Raw genomic sequence first — 22,517 nt, 5'->3', positions numbered from 1 at the left:
GCACTTTTTTCAGTTTTAGTCACAATCAGAATCCATACATGTTGTAATTAGCAAATTATTTGACTCAAGTATTAATGCTTACTACGATGCAAAGGGTTTTAATGTATACTTAAATTTCTGAATGCATTTTTTTATATTAAATCAGATCTACCTTCTTCAGATTCATTGGGGTGTAGTTGTGAATAATGGCTTTGATTTCCAGTTGTTCGCCCCGCACAGCTGAGTAAGGTATCTTTAGGTCAATGAAAAAGCTCTTGAAAACGACCATCTCATCAGGTTCTGCCACACAGATGCCTTTGAGGAGGAACACAGACACACAGAAGGATTTAAAGCAGCAGGGGGATATTCCAAAAAGCAGGTTATGTGACATACCCGGGTATGTTTGAGGATAAGCGAGCGGATGACCTCAGCTTTCAGTTCTAAATTCGGAGGTTACTTTCAGGGTATGTAAGTAACCATGGTAACTTGCTCTCTGAAGATAGCAATATGTAATATAGCCTATTATATATATATAGATATATATATATATATATATATATATATATATATATATATCAGAGGTGGGGGACTTTCAAGTCACAAGCAAGTCTTCAAGTCATATCCCAAGTCCTCAAAGGGTTAAAGTTAATTAGATAATTAAGTGACTAATTAAATGATGATTGTGCATTAGTGATGGACACCTGCTGTTATTGAATATTACAGAGGATCAGATGTTGATGTTTTATTGGTTAAAATGATGCCACCATCATGGAGATCAGTGTTTGATTTAGTTGTGCTCTTGACCCTTGACTCAAGTACACCGGGCTGCAACCTGTAGATCAAGGTCGGGTTGCACCTGGGATGGGGTTGCACGTGCAGCCCCACCCCATACCTACACTGATTGGTGTGATCGTTTTTCATAGACATGCATGATAGTAAATGTGTGCATAGCTGATGTAGAATGGAGAATGCTGTTTAAAAAAACTGAAAATGCTGTACAGTTTTATAAAGCCTTCATTATAATGGACAGAAGAAAAAAATAAAACATTAGCCTGTAACTCGCCATGTCCCTGAAATGATTGTTTTGTTAAATTAAGCTGATCTTTAGGCTAACATACGAATATAGTAAATTAATTGTGTTGATTATCCACAGTAAGACGATCAGGTCTTCAGATAGAAGAATGAATTATGAATTAAATAATTTTAGAAAATCTGATAATTTCATATCATCAGAGTATGAGAAAGGAAATGAAAAGGGTGTATCATTACTGTTTTAATTTATATAGCATGACAAGACAATTATTGTTACATATAATTATCTGTCATGCAGTTGATAAATGACACTTCAATAGTCTAATGTGTCTGCCATTTAAATTTTTATGAAACTTAAATTTTCTTTACTACATTGCAAAGCATAGACTTTTCCTCCCCTTTATTTCAGGAAAATATGCTGCTCCTCATTATTTGAAAGTGAAGAAATCGATAAACTTTTATTTCTACCGGCCAGTGACGATTCTGAAAGAACACACCTGTAATCTGTTGCTATAGTAATGAACGCAATTTCATGCGCATTGTGCTCTTATTTTAGTCCAGTTCTATCACAGCCACTGCGGTCAAATATTGAGATAAACTTTATAAAGTATCATCTATTTATATTAAATTGGTATCTTCTCCGATATCCATTTTGTGACCATTAGACTAAAAGGAAAATGCTTAACCTGGCGTAATGCATTAAAACGTGTTTTAAAAAGACCAAACTCAGTAAACATTTTTAATAACACATTCTATTTACAGACAAGCAGGTTATGGGAGGAAATTAAACGCTTTGTATTCTGGGCTCATATCTGCTTGTCTGTGAATAGAATGCTTTATTAATAATTTGTTTACTGAGTTTGGTCTTTTTAAAACACAGTTTTAATGCACGAAGCCATGTACTTTCACGTTAAGCGTGCTTTAGAATGTCCCAATGATTCATTTGTGAATTCAGCTGGTCAAGAAGAGTAAACTTGCAGCAGCTAACATCTCGTGATTCAATAAATCAGACAAAGTGAGTCAAGTTAACAATAAAAAACTACATTATAGTAAAGGCTTTATAAAACTGTACAGCGTTTTTAGCTTTTTAAACAGCATTCTCCGTCCTACACCAACTACACACACATTTACTATCATGTATGTCTTTGAAAGACGATCCAACCAATCAGAGTAGGTATGGGGCGGGTGCTGCCCCGCCTCGATCTGCAGGCTGCAGTCTGGTGCTTTGCCCTTGGCTTGTTGTGCTAGATCTCTCTCTGTAGCTATGTATGTAGCGTTGCGGAAGAGAAAACAGTGACGTGAATATATAGTCACAATGAGCTGGTAAGATTACATCCAAAACAATGTTTTTTTTTGAATAATCATTCCTGTATAACTACAACCAATAAAAAAAGGATTGCAGTAATATTTACAGAGAATGAATTATAAATCTGTGCAACACATATAGAATTTTGAAATTCAGTGGTTTTTAGACACACACAGATATCAAGAACCAGCATATGAATCTCTACAATGGTGACAATCAACAGAATGCTTCATGTTGCAATACATGAAAAACTCCCATAATGCACTGCAGTATGAATAATTATTTTCACCACTGTTGAGGATCATATGATAAATGTTCATGGCTAAATGCCTAATCCTAAAGTGTCTTTTTTTTTTCTTAATAATGAAGCATTATGCTGGCCTTTTTTGCAATGAGATTTCTCTCTTTTTTTAAAAAATTATTAAGAAATTTAAATCAAGATCATACAATCATCAAAAGCGCAAGTAACCTGCTTGTTCAAGATTTGCTTCTGCGTTGCACAAATGTTTGCTGTGAAACAATAATACAATTGCTTAGAAGCAAATTTATCAAAACTGCTAAAAGGCTCAAGACCCAACTGAAGCAAATACTGACCACAATTATGGTTGCAAAGTTTTTTTTTTTCTTTCCAGATGATTTCATCCAAGACTGTGCTTAAAGTCAGTTGTAGTTCTTGTGTTTCTCTTTTCTTCAGTGATGTTGATTGTTAACAGCAGGTGTTCATCACTAATGCACAATCTTCATTTAATAGCCCAACTAAAGCAAACACTGATCTCTAACATGGTTACTTCAAATGAAACAATAAATCAACATCTAAACCTTAGTTAATTCTCAATAAGATCTTCTGTAGACGTCTGACAGAAATAAAGCCAGTCTGGTTATTAATAAGTGGAGCTGGTAATGCTGTTTGTTAACAGCAGCTGTTCATCACTAAAGCTCAATCAGCACTTAATTAATCACTTGATTACATAATTGCAAAGTTTTAAAACTTACATGGTTTAAGTAAAGGCAATCTGTTTACTCAAACGGTTTGAGTTACTGTGACTTGTCAGGTTTTACAGTGTGGCGATATGCACTAAGCATGTAAAGGACCACTGAACAAAAGAAGAAATAAACAGCATGGTGCACTTTTTATTAGCATCCATTTCCATAGTGACTCATCAATTCGTCCCTCACTGTAAAAAATTGCGCTGTAAAATAACGGTAATCTACTGGCAGCTGTGGTTGCCAGCATTGTACTGTTAGTTTACAGCTCTCTACAGTTAATTTACAGCTCTTCATTTTTACAGTATGTTACCGTTATTATACCATGTGGTAACTCGTTTCATTTGCGAAACCGATTGCTTCAAACCATTCGAGTTAAAAACAACAACAACAACAACAACAAAAACTACTGTTTAGATGGTGTTAGTGCAGTGAACTTATTTCATTTGAGTCCACTAAAAAGAAATACTTCTTAATGTAAAACTGCAAACATTGAAAGTGCAATCAAACAAAGCACAAATTTTACTCAAATCTTTGTAGAACATCATTAACTAGCAATAGTACACACTTATGTACTAAAATGCTTAGTAAAGAGATTGTCACTGAATCAGCAACTCCACATTTACTGTCTTTATATAAAGCAGCAAAAGATTAGTGTTTGTGGCTCATCATTGACTGAAGCACAGACTCTACTCTCCAGCACAATGGTGAACCACAAAACTACATTAAACTAACAGATCTCTCTTGTGCAAAAACACATTAATACAGCTGAGTTCAGTATTTACTCTCATTATCAGTGTATGACTTTGCATAACATTTTTTTCTATAAACATTTACTAATATTTTAGTTAAATTAACTTATTTTGCTTGGTAAACCTGACTGTTACGTTTTACAGTATATTGCTGTTTTTTCCCTTGAATTAACAGTAATCTACTGGCAGCTCTGGTTGCCAGCATGTTACTGTTTTTCTACAGTTCATTGCCGTAAATTAATTACAGTTTATTGCTGTTAAATTACGTTTCATGCTGTTTTTTCGTCATTTTATATCTTTAACTCTTTAAACCCCACAACAAAATCCTTAGTTTTAAATGAACACTTATAATGTGTGCACACTACAGAGTGTTAGAGTAACACTGAATCAGTGAAGTTAATGAGACAATTCTGTGATTAATTAAGTGATAATTGAGCATTAGTGATGAACACCTGCTATTAACAAACTGAATCAGTGAATGAAAGAGAAACACAAGAATTACAATTTTCATACACAGCATTAGATTAAATCAACTGAAATGAAAGACATTAAATCTCTCAAGATCTGATTAAACAACTGCTAAAACAGCTTCACCAGCCTCAATTATTACCAGAGTGACTTTATTCCTGTGAAACATCTACAGAAGATCTTACTGAGAGTTACAAAGGTTTAGATGTTCTTCTTCTTTTTTGTTCACTACCATGATTGAGATCAGTGTTCACTTTAGTTGGGCTCTTGAACCTTGACTTTTTAATATTAACTTTTGCTGCTGTAGCAATGTGTTTCTGGAACATGTTTGTTATGGCACGAAAAAAAAAAAAAACCTGCCATTGTTGTTTCATAGCATTGTCCTCTTGCTTCAGATTCACTGATTTTATCTGGTGTCTCTTCTCATACTGAACATTGTTACTAAAACAGAAAAAGCACTATCAAGCACTCAGTTATGAAAGACTGTAAAAACTCAACACTCATTTGAAAACCATTAAAAAGTTTATTGTAATTTAGACTGACATGTCAATAATCAGCGTATTAATCTCAACAATGGTGACAATCTAAAAAATATATAAACAGATCAGTTCTGAACATCACAAAACATGCTACTAAAGCTCAACAAAAAAGCAAAAATAAAACACAGTAAGAATCCAAGAAAACAAGTGGACAATTGAGCAGTATAATTTTTTCATGCTGCAATGCATGCTGGGAGTAATGGGTGGTACCCAGCATGCATTGCATAATGAAGCTTTTGATTGTCACCATTGTTGAGATTTATATGCTGATTCTTGATGTCTCTCTGGGTGTTAATGAGACGGTAGTTCTAAAATAATTTAAACATGAAATGTTATAAATTCTTAATTTTATGTATTAGACCACTGCTCCAGCTCATCACAAAAATATATTTAACACTCAAGCATTTCAAGCATATAATTCATCAAAACTTTAAAGGCATATTACAGATTATGGCTATTACAAAACCCCAACATCACTTGACCATCCATAAACATTTTGCTATAACAATTGCATCTTAACAAAACAGTTATAGCAATTAAACAAATGTTAATGTTCAAAAGTCAAGGGTCAGGAGCACAACTAAAGCAAACACTCATCTCCACAATGGTAACGTCAAAACGAAACAATAAAACAGCATCATTTAAACTGTTGTTTATTCTCAATAAGATCTTCTGTAGATGTCTGACAGAAATAAAGTCAGTCTGGTTAGTAATGAGTGAAGCTGGTAAAGCTGTTTGTTGATTGTTTAAATCTTTAAATCAGTTGATTTCATCTAAGGCTGCGGCTGAAGTCAGTTGTAGTTCTTGTGTTTGTCTTGTTTCTCTTTTCTTCAGTGATTTTGCTCATTAACAGCAGCTGTTCATCAGTGTCTGAATTCACTCATTAGTTTTCATTCTCTCTGTCAGGTGGAATATATTAGTAAACTCATGTAGGGAATAGTGAATGAGGGTGTAGGGTGTGATTTGAAACACAGCCTCTGAGTGTCCACTTTGAACGTTGTGTAATTCACGATATATAGCAGCAGGCTACTTTCTCGAAAAATGACAAATATTACCCAGAATGCACTGTTTTAATGGAAAACAGAATGTTACTGTCAAAATTTGGCCGTTTTTTTACAGCGATTTTTAACAGTGCTCTGTTGAGAATGTCTTGAGTCTCAACCAGGAACATACTCTGAGTTGAATGAACTCACTCCCGGATGCATTTTTGGAACCACATACCTTGAGTAAACAATGTTTGGGGTTAATCAATCGAAAGTTCAGGGTATAGCTGGTAAGTTAACCCTGCTTTCTGGAATACACCCCTGATCCTGTATGATGTTGAGGATGATGATTTTTCAGAATATCAATTAGAATATCAATATAAATTGTGGGTTTCAAGCTTTTCCTTACCAAATGTTGGTGACAGACTGACAGCCAAGATCTGCCAGGTAGTGATAGAGTCTTTCAGGTAGATTGCTTTTTCTATGTTTGTACTGTAAATAAATAAACAAAAAAACAAACTTTTTGAGTTATAATTTTACATTGACTCAGTTAAATTGTAATATACTTAGAATATGAAATATTTTCAACATTACAAATTTAAATAAGTAATGTTTATTTCTATAGCACCTTTCAAGAGCAAGTGTCACACAGTGCTTTACATCAAAATTGTAAACAAAAAGATTAAAAATAGACATGACAATTAAAAGAACAGAGTAGACAAAAGCAAGTTCAAACAAGTGCATTTTCAGCTTCTTTTTAAAAATGTCCATAGAGACCACAGATCTCAGTTTCAGAGGAAGATCATTCCACAACTTGGGAGCAACTACTTCAAAGGCACAGTCTCCTTGTGTCCTCAATCTAGAACGTGGAACAACTAGCAGAATCTGATTTGAGGATCTCAGATGCCTGGAGTTATACACTAAAACCCGACAAGTAACTTAACTCAAACCGTTTGAGTAAACAGATATCCTTAAAAACCTGACAAGTTAGGTTTACTTAAACCGTTTGAGGCAACCGATTGCCTTAAACCATTTAAGTTTTAAAACTACACTGTAAAACCTGACAAGTCACAGTAACTCAAACCGTTTGAGTAAACAGATTGCCTTTACTTAAACCATGTAAGTTTTAAAACTTTGCAATCATGTTATCAAGTGATTAATTAAGTGCTGATTGAGCATTAGTGATGAACAGCTGCTGTTAACAAACAGCATCACCAGCTCCACTTATTAATAACCAGACTGACTTTATTTCTGTCAGACGTCTACAGAAGATCTGATTGAGAATTAACTAAGGTTTAGATGTTGATTTATTGTTTCATTTGAAGTAACCATGTTAGAGATCAGTGTTTGCTTTAGTTGGGCTCTTCACCCTTGACTTCTAAGTTTTTTTTTTTCTCTCATTGTTATAACCATGTGTTTTTAAAACATGTTCGTTATAACTAAAAAACCCCAGAAAATATTATCAGGTACTGGTTGTTATACAGCATGTTGGTGATGACAATCATCAATTATGGAGCTGTTCAGAGTCCAGAGACTAAATAGATGTTGTGTGATTAGTTTGGTTGATTACAATGAAATCCAGTGGTTCTTTCATAACCAGTTAATATAAAGAAATTTCCAAACACTTTGTGCATATACATTTTTTTTATAGCAGCAATGAGTCACACACTGACATCAATAATCAGAATAGGAACCCCAACAATGGTGACGAAAAAAAAAAAAAAAAAAAAAAACATGCTGCAATGCATGCTGGGTACTATTGAAGTACAAAACCCATCCATGGCTCCAAGCATGCTCTGCTTTTTTTTCCTTTATGTCACCATTGTTGAGGTTCATATGCTGATTATTGATGTCTGTGTGTGACTTATCGACAGCATAGAAGACTAAACTGTTTGAAAAATCAATTATATTAATTGATTATCACAGAGCCATTGTTTCCTTTCATAGGTCACTTCAATGCTGCGATGATGTCCCTGTATTGGAACACCTTTCGGTGTGACGAATGTCTGAAGCCCAATTTTATTGGCAAAATAGCGCTTAGCACCGCCTTACGCGTGTGTAAGCATGGTATACCTGAGTGCCTTGCGCTATTTCGCTCAGATTTCATTTCCTTCAGGAAAGCGAATCATCTGTGCCCTAAGGAAACCATCTCGCGTTCTCAGCGGTTTTTTTCTTCGAGCATTCTTCAACTTCTCTTCGCGGACGCGATGAGTCAACGTAAGGTAAGAGCCGTACAATGGGTTTATCACGGGGAGGCACTCATGAGAGGTTCATTTAGCAGCCTCTCTACATGTTCTCTCTGTGATAGCCTGCGGCTACAGTTCTGCGCTCGGAAGTGTATTTTCTCTAGGTTGCCCCGCGTCTAACCCCCGCCGTTACGCTTCTGCGGTCGCCGAGGCGCCGCACGAGGCGGTGGTTTGGGGTGATGTGTGTGGCTTGGACTATGAGGACAGTGATGCGCTGGAGTTTTTTCCACTTCGCTCGCTCTGCCCCACTCGAGTGTGTTAAATCAGCAGATTTGCTTTTACTAACTATGTTTGTCCACCGCGGCTTCGGACTCAGAGTACGCTCTGGCCGGCACATGCGGTTCTCTCCCTCCGAGCGGACAGGAGAAACGCGCCTCCCCTTTCTCAGTGAGCTGTTGAATGTGGTTACCCGCGTGGTGGATAAACTAAACCGTTCTATGATGGGGATGTTAACAGTCGAGCGCCACCTTGGCTAATCTCGCCGACATTACAGAAAACCTGAGTTGGACGGCAAAAGCCTCTCGTCCTCAATCCCCTTACAGCAGTTCCTGATACTTCTGCTGTTCGTCAGGGACTGTGCCCTCCTCTAGAGAGCGCTGTTGGAATGCTAATGCACATCCAACCCTCTCTCTGCAGTCCCCACGCTCTAACATTGACTGTCTCACAGCAAAGGCACTTCGAGCATCATTGGATCGAGCTATCACTTGAGCGCCCCCCTCAGACACTCTGCGCAATTCAGCCTACAGAGTTTGAGGGACAGCCCAAGGGTCTGACAAAGACAGCCCGTTTATGATGGCTCACACAGCTGCCGCGTTCTCGCTAGCAGCGGGGCCCAATGTTTATCTTGTTGGATTAAATCCTGCCGTGGATACGCTTCAGGATTATACACAACGAAACGCAGCGACTTTGACGCATGCGCTTCCCTTCCTGTTCGTCAGGGACTGTGCCCTCCACCGGAGAGCGCTGTTGGACCGCTAATCCACATCCAACCCTCTCACTGCAGTCCCCACGCTCTAACATTGACTGTCTCGCAGCAAAGGCACCTCGAGCATCATTGGATCGAGCTATCACTTGAGCGCCCCCTCAGACACTCTGCACAATCCAGCCTTCAGAGTTTGAGGGACGGCACAAGAGGCTGACTAAGACGGCCCGTTTATGACGTCCCACACAGCTGCCGTAAGCATGCTAGCGGCGTGGCCTGATGTTAATTTTGTTGGATTTAATCCTGCCGTGGACACGCTTCAGGATTAGACTCAATGAAACGTAGTGACTTTGACACATGCGCTTTCCTTGCTTACGGATGCTGTGATCTTTCCGTGCTCGGACATTAATGCATGTGGGAACTCTGCAGGCGGAGGCTTGGAAACCACTACGTTTTTCCAGGCCGCAGGGTAGCGCTTGCCCGGCATTTTCACTATGGGTGTTACGCACAATTCGTCACGGATACACCATTCAGTTCAGAAAGGCCCACCCTTTTTGACGTGGAAATCTTCCCATGGTTGTTAAACCAAAGGAAATCGTGGTGCTGCGGCAGGAGCATCTCTGCTGGGAATAGGGGCTATAAAAGTACCCTCTCAGATGGAGTCAGATTTTACAGCCGCTATTTTTGTGTAAAAAAAAAAAAAAAGTGGCAATTTACGCTGTTTGAATCTTGCACTCAGGATGAGCAAAGAAATCAAGATGTTAACGGTAAAGTCTATTCTGTCTCAGATTCAACCAAAGAGTTGGTTTGCCACGATCGATCTGAAGGATGCATATTTTCATATTCAGATCATCACGAGACACAGGAAGTTCCTCAGATTCGCTTTAGAGGGCAAAGCGTATCAATACCGTGTTCTTCCCCTCGGCTTAGCCTTGGCTCATCGAGTATTTTTGAAATGCATGGACGCAGTTCTGGCCCCATTGTGGCTCCAGGGCGTTCGCGTATTGAATTACCTGGATGATTGGCTGGTGTTAGCACAATCGCAGACTCAAGCACACTCCCATTGGGATCTTGTGCTGAATCATCTAAACAGCCTGGGCTTATGCACAAATTTCCAGAAGTGTGTTTTTTAATTCTCGCTCAGCGGATAACCTTCTGGAAATAGACTTGGACTCTCGTGCGATGACAACAAGACTATCTCTCCCGCGCGTTCAGTCTCTCACGTTATGCCTGCGCCAATTCATAGCAGTTTGCGCAGTGACGGTGAGTTTGTGCCTCAGACTTTTGGCTCTATGATAGCAGCATCCCCTGTAATCCGTCTGGGCTTGCTTCACATGCGCCCATTTTCAGTGGTGGACGAAAAGCCAAAACATTTCACCCCGTTGTTTTCCACATTGTATGATTTCGGTGACATGGAGGTGTGTTATGTCGATAAAACCATGGATGTCAGCTAAATTCCTTCAACTGGAGTTCAGCTGGGGATTCGTGCTTCACGCGAGACTGGCACGACGGACGTGTATTTGACCAGTTGGGGAACTGTTTGTCAAGGACGCCCAGCTCACGGAGCATGGACGACGACACAACGCGGCTGGCATATAAACAGGTTGGAATTGCTAGCAGTTTTTATAGCTCTCCAGTATTTCTTGAATCTGCTGATCGGCCGTCATGTACTACTCAGGTCAGACAACATGGCGGTTGTCGTATCTGAATCAGCAAGGAGGATTACGCTCTCACCCCCTGTGCAGGCTGGCGAGGATAATTCTTCTTTGGTCTCAGAACAGATTTCTGTCGATCCAAGTGGTTCATGTCCCCGGGCACTTGAACTTCAGAATGGATTTGTTCTCCAGACAGAGCCTGGAGCAAGGGGAATGGAGGTTGCACCCCCAAACGGTAGCCTTATATGGCAAGTATTTGGAGAAGCGAAAGTGGACTTATTCATGTCAAGCACGACTACGCATTGTCTGCTATGGTTCTCCCTATGCCCTCCATCGCCCCTAGGCATGGATGCGTTAGCTCACGATTGGCCCAGGACCAGCTTATGCTTTTCCTCCAATTCAACTAATTCCAGCAGTGCTATCCAGAATTTGGCTGGACAGTGTGGAGCCACACACCCGTGGTTTGTGGATCTGGTCAATCTGTAGCGGGCTCTCCGTGGAGATTCCCCTCAGACAGGACTTACTATCGCAAGCATGAGGGATGACTTGGCACCCAAGGCCAGATCTATGGAAGCTGTTGGCGTGGCCTCTGAGCGGAGTGAGTTAATATGTCCCGGTTTTTCAGTTGGAACCACCGAGACTATAATGAATTCTAGGGCAGTTTCTACGAGACGCTTTATGCTTTCGAATGGAAACTGTTTACTGCCTGATGTGGAATTCATAATTTAGATCCAGTTTACTGCCCCGTGGCTTCAGTACTGGAGTTTCTTCAAGACGAAGTAACACCAGCCACTCTTGAAGTTTACGTGGCAGCCATTTCAGCTAACCACGTATATATAGATGGTACTTCAGTGGGCCATCACCCGCTGGTCTGTTGCTTATACAGGGTTTGCGACGGCTAAGGCCTTTCACGCCCTGCACGAGTTCCTTCATGGAATTTATTCATTGTGTTGCAAGGTCTATCAGAACATCCGTTTGAGCCCTTGAAAAATAAATAAATAAATCCTACTTTAAAGACAGCTCTTCTTGTGGCTTTATCCTCCCTCATGAGAGTTGGGGATTTGCAGACTCTTCTGTTTGGCCCTCATGCATGGACTTTTCACCAGGGTGTGTGAAAGTACTGCTGCGACCGAGGCCTAATTATGTCCCTAAGGTCACCTCGAACCCCTTTCACTTTTAACAAGTGGTCTTGGAAGCTTTACTCCCTGCTGAGGCGGGGCTAGGAGATCTGAGTCTTTGCCCTGTCAGAGTGCTGAAGACTTATGTTGATCGAAAACAGCTCCATGGCGTGAGTCCGACCAGCTGTTGTCTGTTAGGACACAAAATAGAGGCTGTGCTGTCACAAAGCAGCGCATGTCCCATTGGTTGGTGGAGACTATATCTTTAGCCTATGAGGCGCGCAGACTCTCTTCGCCCTTAGGAATTAGAGCTCATTCCACGAGAGCAGTGGTTTCATCGAAATCATTTCTCAGTGGATCTTCTATAAATGATGTCTGTGCTGTGGCAGGATGGTCCTCTCCGAGCACTTTTGTCAAGTTTTACAGTCTGGATGTGAGGATGGCTCCTGGCTCCCAGGTTCTATCCGCTTGAGCAGATGCTTTCCTTGGATCCCAACTATCAGGTACGTCAGGCGTTATGGTATAGGGTTCCCATACGGTGACGTCACCGCAGCATCGAAATGACCTATGAAAGGGAACATCTCGGTTACGTATGTAACCACGGTTCCCTGAATAGGGAACGAGATGCTGCGGTCCCGGCCGTTCCGTACCTTGATAGCATTTCTTCAGTTCATGAAATCTGAGCGAAATAGCGCGCGGCACTCAGGTATACCATGCGTACGCATGCATAAGGCAGTGCCAAGCGCTATTTGGCCAATAAAATTTGCGGGATGGTATAGGGCTTCAGACATTCATCACACCAAAGGGTGTTCCCATATGGTGACGTCACCGCAGCATCTCGTTCCCCATTTAGGGAACTGTGGTTACATACGTAACTGAGATGGTTCTTAGAGTCACATTTACTATAATCAATCTAACTAATTACACAACACCTATTTCATACATATTTTATACTCCAAACAGTTCAATAATTGATAATTATCATCACCAGTATACAGTATGACAACCAACACCTAGATACAGGTTAGATAGAAAATAGTAGCCTGAAGGCCCACTAAGTTGTTTTGGATATATATATATATATATATATAACACCTGATAATATTTCTTCTGGGCTTTTGAGTTACAACAAATATGTTTTAGAAACATATGGTTACAACATCCAGAGAAAAAACTAAGACAGAAGTCAAGGGTCAAGAGCACAACTAAAGCAAACACTGATCTTCTTCTTCTTCTTCTTGTATTAGGCGATTAACTCCAAAGGAGCATTATCGCCACCTACTGTGTTTTGGCTCATCGAGTATTTTTGAAATGCATGGACACAGTTCTGGCCCCATTGTGGCTCCAGGGCGTTCGCGTATTGAATTACCTGGATGATTGGCTGGTGTTAGCACAATCGCAGACTCAAGCACACTCCCATTGTGATCTTGTGCTGAATCATCTAAACAGCCTGGGCTTATGCACAAATTTCCAGAAGTGTGTTTTTAATTCCCTCTCAGCGGATAACCTTCTGGAAATAGACTTGGACTCTCGTGCGATGACAACAAGACTATCTCTCCCGTGCGTTCAGTCTCTCACGTTATACCTGCGCCATTTCATAGCACATTGCGCAGTGACGGTGAGTTTGTGCCTCAGACATTTGGGTCTGTTATGATAGCAGCATCCCCTGTAATCCGTCTGGGCTTGCTTCACATGCGCCCATTTTCAGTGGTGGACGAAAAGCCAAAACATTTCACCCCGTTGTTTTCCACATTGTATGATTTCGGTGACATGGAGGTGTGTTATGTCGATAAAACCATGGATGTCAGCTAAATTCCTTCAACTGGAGTTCAGCTGGGGATTCGCGCTTCCCGCGAGACTGGCACGACGGACGTGTATTTGACCAGTTGGGGAACTGTTTGTCAAGGACGCCCAGCTCACGGAGCATGGACGGCGACACAACGCGGCTGGCATATAAACAGGTTGGAATTGCTGGCAGTTTTTATAGCTCTCCAGTATTTCTTGAATCTGCTGATCGGCCGTCATGTACTACTCAGGTCAGACAACATGGCGGTTGTCGTATCTGAATCAGCAAGGAGGATTACGCTCTCACCCCCTGTGGAGGCTGGCGAGGATTATTCTTCTTCGGTCTCAGAACAGATTTCTGTCGATCCAAGTGGTTCATGTCCCCGGGCACTTGAACTTCGGAATGGATTTGTTCTCCAGACAGAGCCTGGAGCAAGGGGAATGGAGGTTGCACCCCCAAACGGTAGCCTCTTTTGGCAAGTATTTGGAGAAGTGAAAGTGGACTTATTCATGTCAAGCACGACTACGCATTGTCCGCTATGGTTCTCCCTATGCCCTCCATCGCCCCTAGGCATGGATGCGTTAGCTCACGATTGGCCCAGGACCAGCTTATGCTTTTCCTCCAATTCGACTAATTCCAGCAGTGCTATCCAGAATTTGGCTGGACAGTGTGGAGCCACACACCCATGGTTTGCGGATCTGGTCAATCTGTAGCGGGCTCTCTGTGGAGATTCCCCTCAGACAGCACTTACTATCGCAAGCACGAGGGATGATTTGGCACCCAAGGCCAGATCTATGGAAGCTGTTGGCGTGGCCTCTGAGCGGAGTGAGTTAATATGTCCCGGTTTTTTCAGTTGGAACCACCGAGACTATAATGAATTCTAGGGCAGTTTCTACGAGACGCTTTATGCTTTCGAATGGAAACTGTTTACTGCCTGATGTGGAATTCATAATTTAGATCCAGTTTACTGCCCCGTGGCTTCAGTACTGGAGTTTCTTCAAGACGAAGTAACACCAGCCACTCTTGAAGTTTACGTGGCAGCCATTTCAGCTAACCATGTATATATAGATGGTACTTCAGTGGGCCATCATCCGCTGGTCTGTTGCTTATACAGGGTTTGCAACGGCTAAGGCCTTTCCCGCCCTGCACGAGTTCCTTCATGGAATTTATTCATTGTGTTGCAAGGTCTATCAGAACATCCGTTTGAGCCCTTGAAAAATAAATAAATAAATCCTACTTTAAAGACAGCTCTTCTTGTGGCTTTATCCTCCCTCATGAGAGTTGGGGATTTGCAGACTCTTCTGTTTGGCCCTCATGCATGGACTTTTCACCAGGGTGTGTGAAAGTACTGCTGCGACCGAGGCCTAATTATGTCCCTAAGGTCACCTCGAACCCCTTTCACTTTTAACAAGTGGTCTTGGAAGCTTTACTCCCTGCTGAGGCTGGGCTAGGAGATCTGAGTCTTTGCCCTGTCAGAGTGCTGAAGACTTATGTTGATCGAACAGCTCCATGGCGTGAGTCCGACCAGCTGTTGTCTGTTAGGACACAAAATAGAGGCTGTGCTGTCACAAAGCAGCGCATGTCCCATTGGTTGGTGGAGACTATATCTTTAGCCTATGAGGCGCGCAGACTCGCTTCGCCCTTAGGAATTAGAGCTCATTCCACGAGAGCAGTGGTTTCATCGAAATCATTTCTCAGTGGATCTTCTATATATGATGTCTGTGCTGCGGCAGGATGGTCCTCTCCGAGCACTTTTGTCAAGTTTTACAGTCTTGATGTGAGGATGGCTCCTGGCTCCCAGGTTCTATCCGCTTGAGCAGATGCTTTCCTTGGATCCCAACTATCAGGTACGTCAGGCGTTATGGTATAGGGTTCCCATACGGTGACGTCACCGCAGCATCGAAATGACCTATGAAAGGGAACATCTCGGTTACGTATGTAACCACGGTTCCCTGAATAGGGAACGAGATGCTGCGGTCCCCGGCCGTTCCGTACCTTGATAGCATTTCTTCAGTTCATGAAATCTGAGCGAAATAGCGCGCGGGCACTCAGGTATACCATGCGTACGCATGCATAAGGCAGTGCCAAGCGCTATTTGGCCAATAAAATTTGCGGGATGGTATAGGGCTTCAGACATTCGTCACACCGAAAGGTGTTCCCCATACGGTGACGTCACCGCAGCATCTCGTTCCCTATTTAGGGAACCGTGGTTACATACGTAACCGAGATGGTTCTTAGAGTCACATTTACTATAATCAATCTAACTAATTACACAACACCTATTTCATACATATTTTATACTCCAAACAGTTCAATAATTGATAATTATCATCACCAGTATACAGTATGACAACCAACACCTAGGATACAGGTTAGATAGAAAATAGTAGCCTGAAGGCCCACTAAGTTGTTTTGGATATATATATATATATATATAACTATAACACCTGATAATATTTCTTCTGGGCTTTTGGGTTACAACAAATATGTTTTCGAAACATATGGTTACAACAACCAGAGAAAAAACTAAGACAGAAATCAAGGGTCAAGAGCACAACTAAAGCAAACACTGATCTTCTTCTTCTTCTTCTTCTTCTTCTTGTATTAGGCGATTAACTCCAAAGGAGCATTATCGCCACCTACTGTGTTGGATGGCAAATTAACCTTGAGTGATAAGTCTGAAGTTTTAAAACTATTTCCTCTTCCTTCTTTCACACATGGACCATTAACTATGTTTCCCTGTTGAACCCTACTCTATCATTCCACATACATCATCATTATTTATCATATCTGCAATAGAGGTTTCATTGAGCTTCATCCGGCGCTGCGTGTTCAGCTCCTCCGTCCACACTCAGCCCCCATGGCAGGTTCAACATTTCAAGTATATCATATTCTAAATCCCAAACCTGAATCATATATAAACGTAATTAGTGCTCTATGTATCCATTAAACCTTTTCCTAAAATATCCTCATTCTTCATTCTATCCTCTCCATTCTTCAGATGACTGAACAATACATCCCGGAAAATGTTATACTTACTACAAATAAATAATACATGACATACATTTTCAGATACTCCACACACATCACATAATCCATTTTCATGTAACCCCATTATTGCCAGTGTTGAGTTTAACCCTGTATGTCCCAATCTTAACCTAGACAGCAATACTTCTTCTTTCCTATTTCTTCCCTGACAATGTATCCTCCCTACTGTCTATGTGATACTATAACACCATCTCCCTGTGCTACTACTGTCCCATCTAATTTGCCACTTATTCATTAACTTTCTCTTTAAAATCGATTTTGCCTCCTTTTTCCCCATAGGTACTTTAACATCCACCTCCCTCTTGTCTAATGCTTTTTTTGCTATTTTATCCGCAACTTCATTACCAGTTACCCCAATGTGTGCTGGTACCCAACAGAAATACACCACTATTCCAGCCTCTTTCAGTCTGTATAATGATAAATATACTTCCATTAATAAATCATCTCTGTCTGATCTTGCATGTACTATACTACTTAAAGCTGAAAAAGAATCTGAACATATTACCACTTTATTTGGTCTGACCTGTTCGACCCACTGTAGTCCTGTTATTATAGCTGTTAACTCTGCAGTGTACACGGACATCTCATCAGTCAACCTCAAACTAATCTGTTTTTTAAAATGTGGAATATATACACCTAATCCAACCCTCTGACTGATAGGTTCCTTAGAACCATCTGTAAATATTTGTAATACTGAATAAAATGTGTTATTTAAAAAAGCATTAACCTCATTTCCAATGTACTCTTCTTTGGGCTTGTCTAGTAAACTCACAAACACTGATCTCTAACATGGTTACTTCAAATGAAACAATAAATCAACATCTAAACCTTAGTTAATTCTCAATAAGATCTTCTGTAGACGTCTGGGAGAAATAAAGTCAGTCTGGTTATTAATAAGTGGAGATGGTGATGCTGTTTGTGGGGTTGTTTAATCAGATATTGAGAGATTTAATGTATTTTATTTCAGTTGATTTCATCTAAGGCTGTGTCTGAAGTCAGTTGTAGTTCTTGTGTTTCTCTTTTCTTCAGCAATTCTGTTTGTTAACAGCAGGTGTTCATCACTAATTCACAATTATTGCTCAATTAATCACTTAATTACTTAATTGCAATGTATAGCTTCTTTTTATGAACTCAACTGAATTAAGTTCAGAGTACTCACAACTATTAGTTTTAAAACTTAAATGGTTTAAGGCAATCGGTTTCCTCAAACGGTTTGAGTAAACCGAACTTGTCAGGTTTTTAAGGATATATCTTTACTCAAACGGTTTGAGTTAAGTTACTTGTTGGGTTTTACAGTGGTAAAACCTGACAAGTCACAGTAACTCAAACCGTTTGAGTAAACAGATTGCCTTTACTTAAACCATGTAAGTTTTAAAACTTTGCAATTATGTAATCAAGTGATTAATTAAGTGCTGATTGAGCTTTAGTGATGACCAGCTGCTGTTAACAAACATCATCACCAGCTCCACTTATTAATAACCAGACTGACTTTATTTCTGTCAGACGTCTACAGAAGATCTTATTGAGAATTAACTAAGGTTTAGATGTTGATTTATTGTTTCATTTGAAGTAACCATGTTAGAGATCAGTGTTTGCTTTAGTTGGGCTCTTGACCCTTGATTTCTGTCTTAGATTATTATTATTTTTTGGACGTTGTAACCATGTGTTTTTGAAACATGTTTGTTGTAACTCAAAAAACCCAGAGAAAATATGATCACGTATTGGTTGCTATACAGCATATTGATGATGATAATCATCAATTATGGAGCTGTTCAGAGTTCAAAATCTTACTAAATAGATGTTCTATAGTTAGTTCAGTTGATTACAATGATAGCCATTAGAGGTGAGCAGTTCGATACTAATATCGATAATATCGATACCAACGTTGGTATCGGTATTGATCGATACCAACGAGAAAATATCGATACTTAAGTTTCAGTTTCTCTCGTTTTGCGACCTGGCCGTGTTTGTCAAAATGCTGCTGCTGTCACAGAGCAGAGCAAGCTCTCAAGACTCAAGAGTGCTGCTCGTGCTCGACACTGCTCCCCCCCCCCCATCCTGTGTTGTACCATCTCGTGACTCACCACTAGCGCTACCACCAGCAGTCAGGCGCGCGCCGCTCAGCCGCGCATTTCTAACAGCAGTCAGTCAGAGGCGGAGAATGGCAGCAGAGAGAAAGAGGAGCATTTTTTGTTAACATGCTACTTGAAAAGACAATTTGTTTTTTACATTTTTTATATTTGTGAAGTAATCATTTTGTAACTTTGTTTATTTAAATAAAACAGAAGTAACCAAAAGTTGTTTCTGAACAAAAGCTTTCGTAGTACTGATTAATAACCCAAAAATGCAAATCACAAAAACAAATTAAAAAGTCATGAAAATTCATTTAGATTTAGGTTGAAGACGCATCCACCTTAATTATTAAAAAGTATCGGTATTGGTATCGGCGATACTGGCCCTGTATTTACTTGGTATCGGATTGATACCAAATCTAACAGTATCACACACCTCTAATAGCCATTCAAATAGTCAGTGGTTCTTTCATAATCAGTTAATATAAATGACTTTCCAAACAGTTTGATCTTCTATGGTGTCAATTAGTCACACACAGACATCAATAATCAGAATATGAACCTCAACAATGGTTACGAAAAAACATGCTGCAATGCATGCTAGGTACTATTGTAGTACAAAACTCATCCATGGCTCCCAGCATGCTCTGCTGCATTGTTTTTTTTTTTTATGGTCACCATTGTTGAGGTTCATATGCTGATTATCTATCTCTGACTAAGACAAACCAAAAAAAAAAAAAAAACCAAGCTGTTTGGAAAGTTCTTTATATTAACTGATTATCACAGAAACACTGGCTCTTAGAATCACTTTTACTGTAACCAATCCAACTAATTACACAACACTTATTTCATCAGAGGTTAGACTCCAAACAGTTTAATAATCAATGATTGTCATCACCAATATACAGTTTAACAACCAACATCTAGGTACAGGTTAGATAAAGAAAAATGCTTACCTGAATGCACTGTAAGTTGCTTTGGATGAAAGCAGCTTCTAAGAGTGTGAGTGTGTGTATAACAACTGATGGTATTTTCTCTGGGCTTTTGAGTTACAACAAATGGTCACAACAGCCAAGGAAAAAACTAAGACAGAACTCAAGGGTCAAGAGCCCAACTAAAGCAAACACTGATCTCTAACATGGTTACTTTAAATGAAAACATAAATCAACATCTAAACCTTAGTTAATTCTCAATCAGATCTTCTGTAGACGTCTGACAGAAATAAAGTCAGTCTGGTTATTAATAAGTGGAGCTGGTGATGCTGTTTGTGGGGTTGTTTAATCAGATCTTGAGAGATTTAATGTATTTTATTTCAGTTTATTTTATCTAAGGATGTGTCTGAAGTCAGTTGTAGTTCTAGTGTTTCTCGTTTCTTCAGTAATTCTGTTTGTTAACAGCAGGTGTTCATCACTAATGCTCAATTATCACTCAGTTAATCACTTAATTACTTAATTGCAATGTATATCTTCTTTCAGTGAACTCAACTGAATTAAGTTCAGAGTGCTCATAACTGTTAAGTTTTAAAACTTAAATGGTTTAAGGCAATCGGTTTCCTCAAACGGTTTGAGTAAACCCAACTTGTCATGTTTTTAAGGATATTTGTTTACAGTTATATATTTGTTTACAGTTACTTGTTACGTTACTTGTCGGGTTTTACAGTGTGTTAGTTTTAAAACTTAAATGGTTTAAGGCAATCGGTTTCCTCAAACGGTTTGAGTAAACCTAACTTGTCAGGTTTTTAAGGATATCTGTTTTCTCAAACGGTTTGAGTTAAGTTACTTGTCGGGTTTTACAGTGTGTAATATCCAAATCCGTTAAAGGATTTTTAGGCTGCATTAATTAGGTAAACCGGAAAAGGGAACACTTCCCATAACACCCGATGCACTTGCTACATCATTAGAAGAATGGCATCTACGCTATATATATATAAGGCTATATTACATATTGTAATATTATATAATGTTGTGCGGTATCTGTCACACTTTATGAAGGCTCGTCAGTAGATCACATGTGCGCTGGTTATCTTCAGAGAGCAAGTTACTATGGTTACTTACATACCCTGAAAGTAACCTCCGAAGCTGAGGTTATCCACTCGCTTATCCTCAAACATACCTGGGTATGTCACATAACCTGCTATTTGGAATACCTCCCTGATGTCAGCTTTTGAAACAAGAAATAATCCAAATAATGCTGTTTCTTTGCTTTGAGTCACTAGGCGTGTGAATGGGACTCAACGCAACTCATGTCTAAAAGTCTCATACTCACCATTTGTCACATAGCTCAATCTCATCCCAAAGCCAACTCTCAGGGAAATGTGTACGTGACATGATCTCTTCAGAGTCTGTATAATACATTTCATCATCATCTTCACCTGTTGTAAAATAAAAAATACAAAAATGTGTGAGAATAGACCTTTTAGAGCAGGGGTGTCAAACTCAATTCCTTGAGGGCCGGAGCCCTGCAGAGTTTAGATTCAACCCTAATTAAACAATTAAGTAATGATATATAATGATATGTAATGATATATTATAGTGTGATATAATAATGATATTTTGACAATATATTTACTCCGAGCCAGAATCAGCTCCTCCTCTTCGGTCTTCAAGTTCTTGCTGGTTTTCATTTTGTTGCAGCAGTCCAGGAAGGCCTTGACACACTCTGCCCCATCGACGATGTACGTGGCTCTTCGTTCACAGGTGTAGCCAAGTTTATTATTCCTCATCCCATCAAAACAGCACTGCTTCAGTTCACCAGAGTATTGACCAGCTGAGAAGACAAAGAGGGAAGTAGAATGTGGTGAGAATTACTGGTGGAAAAGATAACATTACCTAAAACGTGAACAGTGACCTAAAAAGAGACACAGGATCTTTAACACAGCAAAAAATAATAATAATAATAATACAAATTGGTCAAAAGATCCTATCTAATTTGAATGGGTAGAGTAAAATTGGAGTAAAGTCCATCTCCTCACCCAGAGTACTAGTGATCTGCAGGAGACTCTCAGATCTTCGTTTTCTCTTTGCAGGGACAGGACATTCAGGCACTAGAGGACAATTCATTTAAATAAATTAGCATACTGTAAAAATCACTCAAAGATGTTGAATAACCAAAGATTCTCAAATGTTCCAAAAAACAGACAAAATGATAAAGTTGGTTGCTTGACTATTTTTTTTTTATTTTTGAGTGCTTAACTCTACAGGTGCTGGTCATATAATTAGAATATCATCAAAAGAATTGACTTATTTAACTAATTCCATTCAAAAACTGAAACTTGTATATTATATTCATTCATTACACACATACTGATATATGATATATATTCAAATGTTTATTTCTTTTAATTTTGATGATTATAACTGACAACTGAGGAAAATCCCAAATTCAGTATCTCAGAAAATTAGAGTATTGTGAAAAAGGTTTAATACTGAGGCACCTGGTGCCACACTCTAATCAGCTAATTAACTCAAAACACCTGAAAGGCCTTTAAATGGTCTCTCAGTCTAATTCTGTAGGCTTCACAATCATGGGGAAGACTGCTGACTTGACAGTTGTCCAAAAGACTACCATTGACACCTTGCACAAGGAGGGCAAGACACAAAAGGTCATTGCAAACGAGGCTGGTTCTTC

The 22,517-nt window shown here is 39.7% G+C and overlaps 1 protein-coding gene across 1 annotated transcript in view; it reads right to left on the bottom strand.

Moving 5' to 3' along the window:
• Positions 1-22,517, bottom strand: part of LOC109052108 (complement C3-like) — an 88,736-nt gene that overhangs the window by 38,117 nt on the left and 28,102 nt on the right. The window contains exons 16-20 of the mRNA XM_042764242.1: positions 21,862-21,933; positions 21,459-21,656; positions 21,156-21,261; positions 6,453-6,535; positions 152-294 (exon numbers count right to left, since the gene is read on the bottom strand). Coding sequence (XP_042620176.1) covers positions 152-294; positions 6,453-6,535; positions 21,156-21,261; positions 21,459-21,656; positions 21,862-21,933 — 602 coding nt within the window. The remainder of the gene's footprint in view (positions 1-151; positions 295-6,452; positions 6,536-21,155; positions 21,262-21,458; positions 21,657-21,861; positions 21,934-22,517) is intronic.

The sequence above is a fragment of the Cyprinus carpio genome, chromosome A1, assembly GCF_018340385.1.
Source record: "Cyprinus carpio isolate SPL01 chromosome A1, ASM1834038v1, whole genome shotgun sequence".
In the NCBI taxonomy this organism is placed as follows: domain Eukaryota; kingdom Metazoa; phylum Chordata; class Actinopteri; order Cypriniformes; family Cyprinidae; genus Cyprinus; species Cyprinus carpio.
Note: the sequence above shows the minus strand (reverse complement) of the source record. Positions and strands in the feature narration are given on the sequence as shown.